The sequence below is a fragment of the Hemitrygon akajei genome, chromosome 3, assembly GCF_048418815.1.
Source record: "Hemitrygon akajei chromosome 3, sHemAka1.3, whole genome shotgun sequence".
Taxonomy (NCBI): Eukaryota; Metazoa; Chordata; class Chondrichthyes; order Myliobatiformes; family Dasyatidae; genus Hemitrygon; species Hemitrygon akajei.
The window spans coordinates 64,125,568-64,140,651 of record NC_133126.1 but is presented as its reverse complement, the minus strand read 5'-3'; the positions used below and the strand labels follow the sequence as shown (position 1 = coordinate 64,140,651).

Sequence of the window (15,084 nt, the reverse complement as noted above, 5' to 3'; positions counted from 1 at the left end):
GTTCGTTGGAGAATACTATCATATATTTAAAAATTGGAATTTAAAGCAATACACTCAAGGCAGAAAATAATCCACTTATTAAAAATAAATCAAAAAATGAAAGTAACAATCTATATGAAAGAACTACACAGATAAATGAAAAGTAGATTTGACTGTCATTTTGAATAAGTCATGTGTTTTGTGAAGAATCCATGATTGAATTTTGAATAAAATAACATATTTCCACCAAGATAGTCACCAACAAATTCTACCGTGACCTTTTTGAATTCTTTGGCTCATCTATCTTGGAGAAAGTATGATAACTCTGATTCACTTCATAATCAAGATCTGGTCCTGAAGCAAATTTATGCACCAGTTTAAATAAATTAGTGGGAAATGCCTTTGCTAGTGATGGCAAATGGCTGCACATGATAATCTTATCCCACTTTGATTCTTGCTCTCACCTTCACAATATATTTTTATTATTTATTCATTAAGATCTTAAAATAACACCAGTTAGAATATATTTTGGGTTTACTACATTTAGCAATTGACTTCTCAGCCACCAATCTTCAAATCTGAATGTAAATTATAGATTAAATTTTGGGAACAATAGGTTCCCAAAAACCGTGAATCACAGGCCAGATGAAGCTGATTAAAATTAATTTATATGTCTGTAGCGTGGGTGAAAATCAGGAAGTGTGAAGTTTGTGTGTAGTTTCAAAGAAAGCAGCGTAAATACGGAATTGTCCTTTTGATGTTTAGCACATAAAATATCAAGCCCAGTGAGAACTTTCAACCAAACGTGTCTCATTATGTTGCCTGCTGTATCTTGTTACAGAAGCTGCTTCACATCTACCAGTACTTTTCTCCGTTGACTTAATTCATGCAACACCAATAAGTGGCGATTCTGCATGCAGTTCCAATGGGAATTATCAAACATTCCCGAGGTGCACAGACACAATGGTTCTGCCTCAGTCCTGCTCACGAGATATGGAACATCTAGTGGTCAAACATTGTCCATTTTATCTGCCAAGGGAATTTTCGAACATCATCCTGGTAGTGTATATTCCACCTCAGACCAACACCAATCAGGCACTGTAGGAGCTGAGTACTGTAATCAGCAGGCACAAAAAAGCATCCTGATGCTTTCCCTATCATTGCATGGAATTTCAACCAAGCCAGCTTGAAGAAGTCTGTCAACTACCACTAACACATCGCCAGTGGAACCATACTTAACCACTGTTATACCATTATTAAGAACCCTTACCATACCATCCAATACCCACACTTTAGAAAGTACAATAGCCAGGCTGTACTTCTGATCCCAACGTATAGGCAGAGACTAAAGACTGCAGCACGGATGAGCACTGAGAAGGTATGGTCAAGGCAGGGGGAGAATCGCTTACAGGGTTGTTCTCAGTCAGTGAACTGGACCAACATTCAGGTATTCATCTTCGAATCTGAATGAATACGGCAGAGTTGTCACTGACTTCATCAAGACCTATCTGTGTGGATGAGTGTGTGACTTGGAGAATATACCAAATATATGCAAGACAAAGCTCTGGATGAACCAGGAGAATTGTAGTCTGCTGAGGGGTAGATCTGTGGCATTTAAAACTAGTGATCCAGAACTATATAGAAAGTACAGGTAAGACCTATGGAAGGCTAATTTAAGAGTAAAAAAGAAATTCCAATTGAGGTTAGAGACAGAATGCATGTCAGCTCTGGCTTTGTACAAAGCCATTACTTTCTACAAAGTGAAACCCAGCATCATGAATATCAGTGATACTTCACTCCCAGATGACTTCAACACCTGTTATGCAAACTTTGAAAGGGATACTATAACTACAGCTGTGCAAATCCCAGCAGCATCTGGTAACCCTGTGATCTCTATCTTAAAATCCGACATCAGAACATCTTACAAGAGGGTGAATCCTCGCAAGATATCAGACCCTGGTGTACCTGGTAGGGCTCTGAAAACCTGTGTCAACCAACTGGGAGGAGAGTTCAAGGACATCTTCAATATCTCACTGCTGAAATCGGAGGTTCCCAGCTGCTTCAAAGCGACGATAGTCGTACCAGTGCCCAGGAAGAGCAGGGTAAGCTGCCTCAATGACAATCACCCAGTGGCACTCATTATCTAGTATGATGTTTAGAGAAGTTGGTCATGGCAAGAATCAATTCCTGCCTAAGTAAGGACCTGGACCTGCTGTAATTTACCTATCACCACAATAGATCAGCAGATGCAATTTTACTGGCTTTCCACTCGGCCTTGGATCACCTAGACAATAACAATACCTATGTCAAGCTGCTGTTTATTGATTACAGTTCGACATACAACACAATCATACCCTCAGTTCTTGTGCCTTTTTCACTACACAGCTGGTGTGTACAGAACAACTGAGGTCCTCGGTGATGTGGATGCCGAGGAACTTAAAGCTGTTTACCCTCTCAAGCCTAAGTCCATTGATGTCACTAGGGGTAAGCCCATCTCCATTCCTCCTGTAATCCACAACCAGCTCCCTTGTTTTTGTGACATTGAGGGAGAGGTTGTTTTCTTAACACCACAGTGTCAGAAATGACTTCTCCCCTGTAGGCCACCTATTGGCCTAGTGTTTAAGATTAGGCCAATCAATGTAGTGTCGTCAGCAAATTTAATTAGATTAGAGCCGTGGATAGTAACACAGTCATGGGTATACAGGGAGTAAAGGAGGGGACTTAGTACACAGCCTTCAGGTGCTCCTGTGCTGAGAGTCAGAGTGTGGAGGTGAGGGAGCCCACACTTACCACCTGCTGGCAATCTGACAAGAAGTTCAGGATCCAGCTGCACAAGGCAGGGTCAAGGCCAAGATCTTTGAGCTTCCTGTCGAGCCTGGACAGAATTATGGTGTTGAATGCTGAACTGTAGTCCAAGAACAACATTCTCACATAAGCATTCTGCTTCTCCAGATGTGTAAGGACAACATGTAGAGCAGTGGCTATTGCGTCATCTATCGATCTGTTGTGTCGGTAGGCGAACTGTAGGGGGTCCAGTTTGGGTGGTAGCATGCTGCAGATGTAGTCCTTGACCAGACTCTCAAAGCATTTGCTTATTATTGAGGTGTGTGTGACAGGACGCAAGTCATTCAGGCATGTTACCTTGGTCTTTTTTGGTACAGGGACAATGGTGGATAATTTGAAGCAAGACAGCACACTCACTGGGAGAGGGAGAGATTAAAAATATCAGAAAACACACCTGCCAGTTGTGCTGTGCACATCCTGAATACTTGCTCTGGGATGCCCTCTGGTCCCACAATTTAGACTATTGTATGCAATTTTGGTCATCTACCTGCATAAAAAAATGTCAACAGGATTGTAAGAGTACAGAGAAAATTTATAAGGATGTTGTCAGGACCTGAAGACTCGAGTTATATGGAAAGGTCCAATTGGTTAGGACTTTATTCCCTAGAGCATAGGAAAATGATAGAGTTATACAACATTATGAGATATAGATAGGGTAAATGCAAGCAACTTTTTTCACTGAGGTTGGGTGACACTAAAACCAGAGGTCATGGGTTAAGGATGAACGGTGAAACGTTTAAGAGGAACATGAGGAGAAATTTCTTCACTCAGAGGGTGGTGAGAGTGTGGTACGAGCTGCCAGCAGAAATGACAGCTGTTGATTCAATTTCAATATTTAAGAGATTTAGGATAGGTATATGAATGGGAGGAATATGAAGGCTACGGTCTCAGTGCAGGTTGATGGGATATCGATGGGACGAAGCAAATTCATAGTTTGGCAGTGACTAGATGGGCTGAAGGACCTTTGTCTGTACTGTAGTATTCTATAACAATGAATAGGACCTCAAGTGGCCATCTTACAGCCTTGAAAGTATCATCATGGAAGGAGCAAGACCAGTGCAATTTAAAACTGGGTTTACACAATTCAAAAGGGGTCCTATGAACATTATCAGTACATAGATATCTAACAAATGAACATCCTGTTCAGGTAACATAACATACTTCCTTCTTGAAAATGAACTGCAGATATTAGTCCTGGATAAACTAAAGCTGGTAACTGCGTGATTTTGCACCTTGAACTCAGCAATACTAAAACCACCCAAAATTATATCAACACCTCCAACATCAAAGGATGTTTTTGTGCCATTCATGGAAGAACTACCTACCACACCCAACTCTACTCTCAAGGTACCACATACAGTTTAATCCAAATTCACCAGATATCAAAGGTGATTTTCAAAGACAATCCAAACAAATGTTGCATTTTAAGTCCAGTTCTTTAAAGATCATAAGATTGGCTCAACTGCCTTCTACAATCTTAACCTATTCAATAACAATGAACAAGCACTGCAAGCATTGTTTAAATGGCACAATTAATGTTGTATAAACATTAAAGTATGAACAAAGTATGACAGCATGTCACATAAGAATGGCTTGGTCAGGTAGGTAGATTTTTTTTAATGCCTTAAAAGAAGCAAGTGCAATTGAGTGGTGTAACTCGTGGCAATGATTATTAAATTTGGTCCTTGGGCAGATGAAGGCCCTAAACTTCAGCTACTAATATTTGGAATCATTCATAAAGCAGAATAGCAGAATCTTCCCCCCCCCCCCACCCCCCGATCATTTAAACCAGTAAACCAGAATACAACAAACTTTGAACCAATCAGCAGCTACGAAATAGCTAGCAATTACCACGATCTGGAAATATTATGCTAAAGACACTTTGTGCTTTAGAAGCAATACACGTCAACTAAGTTGTTTGCAAAATAGCATTAACTTAGTAAATGATGCTGTAATATGGTACATTCTTCTCAACTAAAATTCAAAATCAAGAAATTTCAAAGTAAACTGTTAAATTATCAAAATAAACTAATAAAGAACACTGCCAATTATTAGAGAAACTGAATTGAAAGTCTTTAGAAATCTACAGAAAATAAAAAAGTCTGAGATGGCACAAAATTTCAACTTCTGAAGCTGGAGCTGAAAAATCTGTTGATAGTACCCGATACATTTGACCCAATTCAATAATATAACCTATACTTATTAATTTAGTCAAACTAAGTAAAGCAAATTCGTATCAAGTGTAACGCGCCTAATACCAAATGATGGCGATAACTTACCTGAGATCTGTCTTTTATGTTATAATGTCCCAACTTCCCTCCACAAAGCATTATAAGTTTATCAAGTGATGAAAGAAGGAAGCCGATTGCATTGCAATTGTCTCTGGAGCCCCTGATCCATGCAATTTGGTCACCCCGCAGGTGTCTTTCGGAGAAACTAGTTCTCCGACCAGCCAACTGTCCATCCCGTAACTCTCCAACAAAATGTAGATTTCGTACTTCTTCAAAAATACAATCGCCGATCATACTTCCCAAAAAGTTGTCAATGAAATAATAACCATGTTCATTTAAACGAGGCACGATACACTCTCTCGCTAGCTTCTCAAGGTCTGAAAACATCCTGCTATACTGTACTTTTTGCTGTTTGTCGGAAGTGTCACCAATTTGAAGAAACTTTTGACCGGGGATTCCACCTGATATGTTTGTTAATACATAAACCGCTTCCTACTCACAGCCAGATAGGTCGCAAAAACCTTCTCACAACATGTACTTCGGTACCGATCTACCCACCCACAACGCCGGAATTAAAGGCAGCTGCGCACTGGGCTGCTTCAAACTAGAGAACGGGGGACGTGCCATTACTCACTAGATGCGACGTGCTGAGTGTGCGAGTGGGAGGTGCCGGGAACATTTGTGGGTAGGCCCAGCCCTCGTCGCCATTGAGGAATCCGAGCGCAGCATGTAGGCAATATCGCGTAGATTTGCACAGCAATCAGATAGGTGGATAAAAAACAATACCCCCTCCATTCAGTCTCCCAGTGGCGCAAAATTCCCCATATTAGTCATTTCTTCAATCATAATAAGCGAATTATTCAACGACCACGCCATATTAATGTCATTTTTCTTGGTGATTCTGACTGGCACGGAAAGGTGAAGGATGCAACATTTAAGTTTTATTTCACTTTACAGCAATATGTATTTCATCGTTTAACTTTTGCTTTCCACATCATCATGAAACTTTTTTTCCTTCCCATTTGAATAACTTTTTCAAGTTCTCATAAGCTGTCATAATTTGAAATGTTACATCAGTTGCTCTATTCAGAGCGTTTAACTAGCTGAGTATATTTATTATGGTTTATAGTTTTATACATTGTTTTATACATTTGTTTGTTTAACACATTATAGTTTTAATGTGATCGTTTGAAATCAAATTATTAATTTAATTAAGCCTTTTCAGAATTACCCAAATACAAAGCAAGCTTATGGGCCAAATGGTCTATTCCAATTTGTTTCTGTTGTAACGGAATGACTTACTAAAAGTACCATACTTTTGACCAATTAGGGAACAAGACTCTGATCTGGCATATCTGGAAAACAATGGACTCGCTGACCAAATATATTCCTGTATGTTAATTATTAGTTAAAGGTTATTTTGCTTCATTAATAATGTATGTACTTAAGCACTAATATTTCTCAAAATCATTTTCTAGTTCTGGAAGGCTTCATGTCTTTTTCAATGGTAAAAACAGGAGAAATATTCATTAGTAACCTTTTCAAAAATTGTATTTTTTGTTTATGTGATGTGTGTAATAGAAGAACATAAGATCATTACTTAACTTCATTTAAGCTGTAAGTTTAACAGAAACATTAACTGATCAATGTTTATGCCTCCCTTATCTACCTTCATTCAAATAATCCAAAATGACCATGGTCTTGATTAGTTTTCCTCTGAGCATCATTCTTGAGTTGATAATGCACTTTGAAATTGTCTGGAATAATAGTTGCTGTTCTAGTTCTTATCTGGTATAAATATGGTACAAAGCATCTAAAATCACTCCATTGTGGAACAGAATGAGACTCCTCCATACATCTTATGGATTCAGGTTACATTCACACCATATGGTGTGACAGATATACAGTATATGAATATAAGGAGTAGGAGTTGATCTGGTACCTCAGCACAATTTTCCTGCATATTGCATGATTCCCTTAATATCCAGAAGTCTATCAATTCTGTTTTGAAAATGAACTCCAACGGAGTGTCTACAACACTCAGACCTCCTAAGATTAACTACCCTGAGTTAGGTATTTTTTCTTCATTGTGGTCCCAATTTGCTTGCACATTATTCTTAAACGACAACCTCTGTTTCTAGGATAACATCCTGCTTACATTCATTTTGTTAGGCCCTGTGAGGACTTCTTAAGTTTCAATGAGCTCTCCACTCAGTCTTCTAAACTACAGAAAACAGCCCTGGTCTACTCAAACATGCCACTCAAGAAATACTCTAGTCATTCCTGCACTCCCTCTATGTCAATTTGGGCAAGGATACCAAAACTCCATATGCAATGCCCATATATGTTTTCTCCATTATTCAAATCTCATATGAAAGGCAAACATTATTTTTACTTACAAATTGCTTGTTTCATTTGTATGTTGGCTTTCAGTGCTCTGGTTTTCTTCTTGTATATCAAAATACATGACTTCACATTTTTCACACATCTGCTGTGTTCTCATCCATTCCCCCAGTTTATCTTATGTTGCCAACCTCCCATCTCCAATCCTCTTTACTTCCTTTTCCATGCAAACAATGTCTACTGCAAAATGAAATTATGACATTAATTTTTCTCAACCGAATCATTGATATGTATCAATAATAGCTAATATCTCTACAGGACCACGATAGACACAAAGTGGATGATTTTTCCTTTTTACCTGATTATATCAATATTAGTGTAATTACTCCCAATTCCATACACTTTAACCTTGTTGTTAAACCTGCTATGTTTAATCAAAACAATTCAAATCAAGGCAAGGCTGGTATGAGTAGGGAACCCTGGCTCATGTGGGATATTGAGGCCTAGGCAAGATAAAGAAGGAGGTATGGGTCAGCTGCAGGCAGTTGGGATCAAGTGAATCCCTGGAACAGTGTAGGAGATGCAGAAGTGTACTCGATACGGAAGTCACAATAGACAAAAAGGGAGTGTGCAGTAACTTTGTAGAGAAGATGAAGGAAAATCTAGTGAGAATTTTTAAGAAAAAAAAGAGTAACTGGAGAGGGAGCAGGACCCCTTAAAGACTAGAGAGGACACCTTTATGTGTAGTTGCCGAAGGGCAAGGTTCTTAATGAATATTTCTCTTCTGTTTTTACTGTGGAGAAAGACATGAAGGCTTCAGAACTAGTAAAATTAAATGGGATGGTCTTGCATTACAGTAGGGAAGGTATAAAAGCAGACAAATTCCCAGGACATGACCTGGTTATCTATAAACACTGTGGGATGCTAGAGAAGAAATTATGGGAGCCCCGGCTGATTTATTTGTATCATTGTTGTCTTCAGGTGAACTGTAGGGTAGTGAATGCTGTGCTTTTATTTAACATAGCTGGCAAAGATAACCCTGGGGATTAAGCCAGTAAGTCTAACATCTATGTTAGGTAAGCTGTGGCGAGGAATTTGAGTGTTAAAATAAATAAAACATTTAGAAAGGCAGGAGTAGTAGGCATGGTTTTGTGCATGAGAGATCATGTCTTATGAACTTGAGATCTTGATGAGGTGACCAAGAAGGCTGATGAAGGCAAGGTGGCAGACACGGTTCTTACACTCTTCAGTAAGGCCTTTCATAAGGTTCCATATGGTAGGCTGCCCATGAAAGTTAGATCGCATGGAATCCAGGGAGAACTGACTAATTGGATACACAAGTTGCTTGATGGTAGAAGATTTTTTTTCTCAGACTGAGGGCCCATGACTAGTGGTATGCCTCAGGGGTCATTGCTGGGCCTATTGATGTTTGTCATCTGTTGAATAAGAATGTACAAGGCACGATTAGTATGTTTTTAGGGGACACTCAAATAGGTGGTATAGCGGACAATGAAGAAGATAATCAGAAATTACAGAGGAATCTGAATCAGTTAAGTAATTGAGGTGAGGAATATCAATTGGAGTTCAATTTGGATAATGGCAAGATATTGTATTTTGGAAAGTCAAATCCAGATAGCACTTTTACAGTAATGGGCAGGACCATAGGGTTGTAAAACAGAGGAACCTTAGTCAGGAGCACAATTTCATGGTTCATTTAAAGTCCAGGTAGACAGGGTGATGATGAAGGCTCTTGACAAGCTGGCTTCATAAGTCGGAGCATTGTGCATAAAAGCTGTAAGGTCACAGTGCAAAAGTACAGTACACTAGTGAAGCCACACTTGGAATATTGTGTTCAAGTGTGGTCACCCTGGTATAAACAGGAAGGAGTGCATAAAGGAATTAACATGGATACCGCCAGGAGTTGAGTTATTGGGAGAGTGTTAACAGGCTAGGACTTTACTCCTTAGAGTGTTGGAGATCAAGAGGTAATCTTATAGATGTGTATAAAATCATGAATGGCATAGATAGGGTGAATTGTTTTTCTGGAGTTGGGGTATCAAAAACTGGTTTTAAGGTAAGCAGAAAACTAATTAAGAGAAACTTGAAGAGCAACATTTTTACACAAAGGGTGGTATCTATGTGGAATCAATTGCCAGAGAAAGTGGTTGAGGCAGGTACAATAACTATCTTTTAAAAGACAGTTGAGCAGGTGCATGGATTGAAAATCCATATTGGAAAAGTTTAGAATGTTGGGGGCCAGACACTGGCAGATGGGACCAGCTTGGATTGGATTCCTTGGTTGGCATGGACAAGTTGGGTTAAAGGCCTGTTCCATGCTGTATGACTCTACGATTATATAAATGTCTAAATGCACCATATTCACTGGTTCACCCTTAAGACATACCGTCAACCACCTCCAGCATATTGGTCAAATACATTATTTTCGTGAATTCATACTGACTTTGTTCAATGTTAGTATTCTCTACAAGGCTTCTATTGTATTGTTCATTAGAGATTGTAGCATTTTTATAGCACTGGCATCAGTTCCATGTTTTATCTCTTCCTTATTAAATAGTGCAAATTTTCTACCCTCCAATCTATTGGAAATCATATAAAGATGATAACAGACTAACCACTATCTCTTACACTATGTCTTTCAAAATGCTGTATTTAGATCATTGTTAACAACACAATATATGACACTAAACTGAGATCTACATCCTTTTCTTTCTATCAGCTAAGATGTCTATCTCCACCTCTCTAATTTCACCATCTCCATCTCTGCCTCTGCCTCTGTTAATTCCTAACTCCCTTTATTCGGCATTGTGTTTGGCACAGACATTGTGTCATGTTCATGTGCTGCCCTGTTTTATGTTATGTGTTATTATCTTAAGGATTACATAAAATTTCAGTTCATGCAAAGTTCCATTGTTAGTCCTGCTTACCCTTTTCCTTGCTTGCTGACTTAACAATGGTTCTCATTTAGGATGTTCAAGTTCAAGCTTAATTGTCATTCAACAATACATTTTGTATACAGCTAAACAAAACAATGTTCCTCCAGGGCCAACATCCAAAACGTAGCACACAGTCATACAGCATGCAGCACATATCAATAATTACAACAGCACATACAGTCACAGAAGCTCAATTCCCTGAGTAGCATGGCCTGAAGACTGGTGGTGCATGGGATGTTATCTTGGAGCCATGTTTCTGCAAGAACAAGCACACAGCAAGTTCCAGTTGGGGTCAGCTGCAGACAAAGGCAATCCAGTATTTCTTCCAGGGAGCGAACACTGGAGAGCAATACTGATAGGAGAGTCGGCCTGTAGGGGCCAGCCCCCAACTCAGCATAGATTTTAGAGCACCCACCACGCCTCTGTGCTCTCCCACTTCGTCTCCAGTGCCTCCTCCTCCTCTGGGTGGCTACAAGAGATGACGCCGCAACATGAGTGCCTGGTTCACACAACACAGCTCCTCTGCCGTTGGTCTTGCCAATAAGCTATTGAACCAGGCTTACTGCATTTTGCATTAACTATATCCAAAAGGGTTTTGCAATCACAAGAAAAACGTTTAAGACAAACATTTGCACCATTTGTTGGACTTGGAGAGGCTGCTGCGACTAAGCATGCCACCATCTTATCGGTAGTGGCAAAAGCTCAGATTTAAATCTTCAATCTTTTTGATCAAATCTCGCTTCTGCCTTGTAGCCTTATCACTTCTCAACCTTGCATTTGGACAATACTATGGCCCAGTTGTTGACACTGCTGCCTAACAGCTTGAATGACGTCGAGCGTTGTCCGTGTTTGATCCCAACCTCGAGCATTGTCTATGTATTGTTCCCCCTGTGCACATGTGCATTTAAACCACAATCTTTTTTCTTCCACAACCAAATGAGGTTTGGATTGTTGAGCTAATTAGCTACTGTAAATTCCCCCTTAGTGTTTCCAAGAGGCAAATAAATCGAAGGACAGTTCATGGGCACATAAAAGAGAATAAATTGCAGATCTACAGGGAAATTAAAAGAGGGCTTATGATTGATGGGCTTTTTTCTGCTGGAAGCCAACACAGACCAGGCAAGCCGAATAATCCTATCTGTGCCACGCTACAGTAGCATAGTGGTTAGTGCAACACTGTTACAATTTGGGTGTTGGAGTTCGGAGTTCATTTCCAACGTTGTCGATAAGGGGTTTGTACGTCCTCTTCATGAATGCATGTGTTTCCCAGGGTGCCCAGGTTTCCTCCCACAGCCCAAAGACGTACCAGTTAATGGGTTAATTGGTCAATGTAAATTGTCCCATGGTTAGGCTAGGATTAAATCAGTGAATTGCTGGCAGCATGACTCAAAGGGCCTGAAGGGCCTGTTCTGTTCTGTATCTCTAAATAAAATAAAATTGTGTAAGCTCTTAAATCAGACAGTGCTCTGAAATTTATGGTTCCTCCATATCTTAACCTCCATTTACCTTTGCTTCATCCCAGCATTAGACCTCCAAGAGGATCATAACCTTGCCATGGTTTGGAGGCTCAATGACCCACAGAGTTATGTTGGCTGGAGTCAGCACTTTATGCTTTGGCTCTTGATAGAGTCACCCAGTCCAAAGGTAGAGGCCAGATGAAGAGTGGTCCATCAGTCCTTCAGGTTTAGGGGTTCAGCTCAGGGCTAACAACCCTGACTGGTCAAACAAAACTGTAACAGGAACAGCAATGCAAAATCCTTCAATGTCTGTGTGCGATGGTACTCCTGAGTCTCCACCTGGGACTTGCATGACTGACAGTAGTGAAAGCTACTGGCACGATGAAGGAAGCCCTGAACACCGCCAAGGACAGACGGAGATGAAGGATGTTCATTGTTGCTGTAAACACCAGCAGTATAATGGACAGTAAGTAAGTAATCCCACCATTAGAGTCTTGTCTTGGGCTGTCTAGGTTTTGGAATTCCATCTCCCTTATTCCTTTCTTCCTCATTTTATTCGCTAACTTTACAATACTCCTTAAAACTAACCTCTTTGACCAGAAACACAACTCAGTATCAAACACTGACTATACCTCTATGAATCTCTTGATATAGTTGGCAAGCTAAATAACTAATGGCAAGAGAAATCCAGTATCTGCAGATTTTCTCTTCTTTGTGAGCTAGTGTTATAATCTTCCCTCTCATTTAGTTTATGATTCCACTGTTCTCTTCCTGATTCATGCTGCATCCCATCTAATACTCTTTCTCACACCTTGATGCTGGGAGTTTACATCCCCCAATTCTCAGTTCCTGCTCAAACTTTTCACCATGTCTCCTTCGGTCTTCACAACAATCTTTTGTCACTTTTCAGCTCACGAAGGATCATTGAAATGTTGATTGTTTTTCTCTCTCCACAGATACTGCCTGACATGCAGAGAATTTCCAGAATTTCCCATTTTTATTTTAGATTGCCAGCATTCACAGTATTTTGCTTTTGTGTCATCATTTTTACTTGGTTAATGATGGAACCCTCCCACCTTTTGCATCACAGCTCCAATGTTGATTCTTGTTACTCTGGAGATAAGCTGCTGTTCAAAAATGTAGAATTCATACAATATAATGATTTTCAGAGCTAGAATTTCTACTTCTTTAATAATATTGTGGTCCTTCCCATCTATGCCCATGTTTTATTCCTGGATTAGCAGATCAAAGTCCAGAGATAAAATGAGAATACAAATTGCCACCCTTTTTAATTCATATGGAGCAAATTTTAACCTGAAAATCATAAATTTACAACTAAAAGCAAATTAATATCTGTCAATGTTCAGTGAACCTTCTACATGTTGAGAAAACTTTTCAATCATGTATATGAATTTGTTTCCTTTTATCATGTACTATTTTCTAGTTTAGCCAATAATTCTTACTATTAGATAATATTGGATTGTTGGTATAAGTGTATTTTAAAAGTTCTCAAAGAGCACTTAATACAAAAGAACAAATTTTTCACTATCATGACATTGTTATTGAAATCAAACATGTTAATTTTGTAAAATATGTATTCAATGCTTTCATGATGGATTACATAATTTTAGCCACTAACCTTATGTCTTCCTCTAATTTTGTAGTGCCCAAATTTCCCATCTGCATGCAATATAAGTTTATCCATTCTCTGTAGAAGTTGTCCTATAGATGCACAGCCCGGCTCAGTACCCTGCACCCACATTATTTTGTCGCCACGAATTGTTTTATTGGTTGAAGCAGTTAATTCTTTATCTGAATTGGTACTCTGACCTGCCAGCGCTCCATCCTCAAAATTGCCACTCTGATGAAGAGCAATGACTTCTTGTAATATTTTGTCACCAATTTTGTGCCCCAGGAAGTCATCTACAAAGCATAAGCCGTACTGATTCATACAAGGTGCTATATGCTCTAACACCAGCCTGGATAAACTGATTCTCTTATTGGTTGCTGTTTTAGGGCAACGATGTTTATTCAGGGTATCAGATACCACCTGTGATTCACATTTTACTTGGTTATTCGAGATTTCCTTAGAGCATTTTGGTACTTCATCCGCAATATCTGCATCTCTTTCCAGTTTGTCATTTTCTAAACTATGTGAGCTGTCACTGAGAAGTTTATTCATGGGGTCCAAAGAAGAATCTCCGTGCATTGTTGGCATTTGGGTTGGCACCAGTGTAGTACTGCGAACCGTGCTGGCATGTGGAGAGTTCGTGCTGTACGTGTCAAACGACATGTCCGCGTGTTTGTTGAGTGCTTGGGAACACAGCCGTTTGCGTGGTGGTTCCGTGCAATCCCAGTTTGTCGGGGGCGCGCTCTCGCCCTCGCAGTTGCCAAGCTCACTGAATAGTTTGGCGCTGGAGCTTCCCGAACCGTCAGGAGCCCCCGAGCGTCCCGCCACCGGCCCGCTCGCGCCGCCGGGTCGCACAACCCGCCGCTCGAGCTCAGTCGCGCGATCAGGTTCCATAACCGACCCGCCTGCGCTGTCACCTTGCTCGAGCTCTCGAATCCCGCTCGTGCCGCCGTAAGGTTCCGCAGCGACCTGTCTCAGTTGGCACGTAGTGTCCGCGTCGTCAGCTCCGATATCGGGTTGATTTTCCATGTTTTTCACTTCAGAAGCATGATAACAAGTCTCCGGTAAACTCGCTGGCTCCGTGTCACTTACTCGTTTGCATTGTGCAGTTCCGTTTCCCTTTTCTAGCCAAGGGAGCATAGAGTCCGACACGCCAAAGTCAAATAGATTTGCGTCGGTTTTCAAACAGTCCCGACCCTCCGCTGGCTGCTTTTCCTCGAACCTGGTGCGCGTGCACGCAGCCGCCTCCTGCTCGGAGCGGTCGAGGTGCCGCGAGCTGTTCTCGGGTTGCAGCCGCGCCTGCACTCGTCCACCGTGCTGCTGTTGCTGTTCTTTACATTCCTCGAATCGTGTCATCATATTCAACTATTCCCAATGACTCGTCCTAAAGTTGAGCATATTACATAGCCGAGTCAACCTTCGCTCTATAATACGTGCACGCGCTTTCGGAACATTTTCCATTGGTTCGAACCTTTAAAACGATTTCTGCCATCCCGCTATAGACAAGTCCGTGAAGTTGTCAGAGTTATTGGTAAATAAAAGTTTCGTTATACTTATCAGAAAGTATGTTACTGCGTTGGATTTGCACCACGCTGTTCTTATTTATACTCTTGGACATGTGACCAATTTATTTTCGGAAACGAATA

The 15,084-nt window shown here is 40.4% G+C and overlaps 1 protein-coding gene and 1 long non-coding RNA gene across 6 annotated transcripts in view; one reads left to right on the top strand and one right to left on the bottom strand.

The window, feature by feature from the left end:
• egln3 (egl-9 family hypoxia-inducible factor 3) overlaps nt 1-14,798 on the bottom strand; it is a 45,289-nt gene extending 30,491 nt beyond the window's left edge. The window contains exons 1-2 of one of the 4 annotated variants that reach the window (XR_012098251.1): nt 13,448-14,798; nt 7,454-7,637 (exon numbers count right to left, since the gene is read on the bottom strand). Coding sequence is in view for 2 of the 4 variants with exons in the window: in XM_073040031.1 (XP_072896132.1) it covers nt 13,448-14,797 (1,350 nt within the window). In the remaining 2 variants the exon portion in view is untranslated. Of the gene's footprint in view, nt 1-5,102; nt 5,651-7,453; nt 7,638-13,447 lie in introns of those variants that run through there. The other 3 variants (XR_012098252.1, XM_073040031.1, XM_073040032.1) reach the window with 3 other exon arrangements.
• On the top strand, nt 5,657-13,438 carry LOC140725064 (uncharacterized). 2 transcript variants are annotated; one of them, XR_012098254.1, is made up of 3 exons: nt 5,657-5,972; nt 11,874-12,274; nt 12,765-13,438. It is a non-coding gene; the product is annotated as an uncharacterized lncRNA (long non-coding RNA). The 2 variants fall into 2 exon arrangements; XR_012098253.1 differs by having other exon boundaries at nt 11,874-12,278.
• Nucleotides 14,799-15,084: the final 286 nt, after the last annotated feature.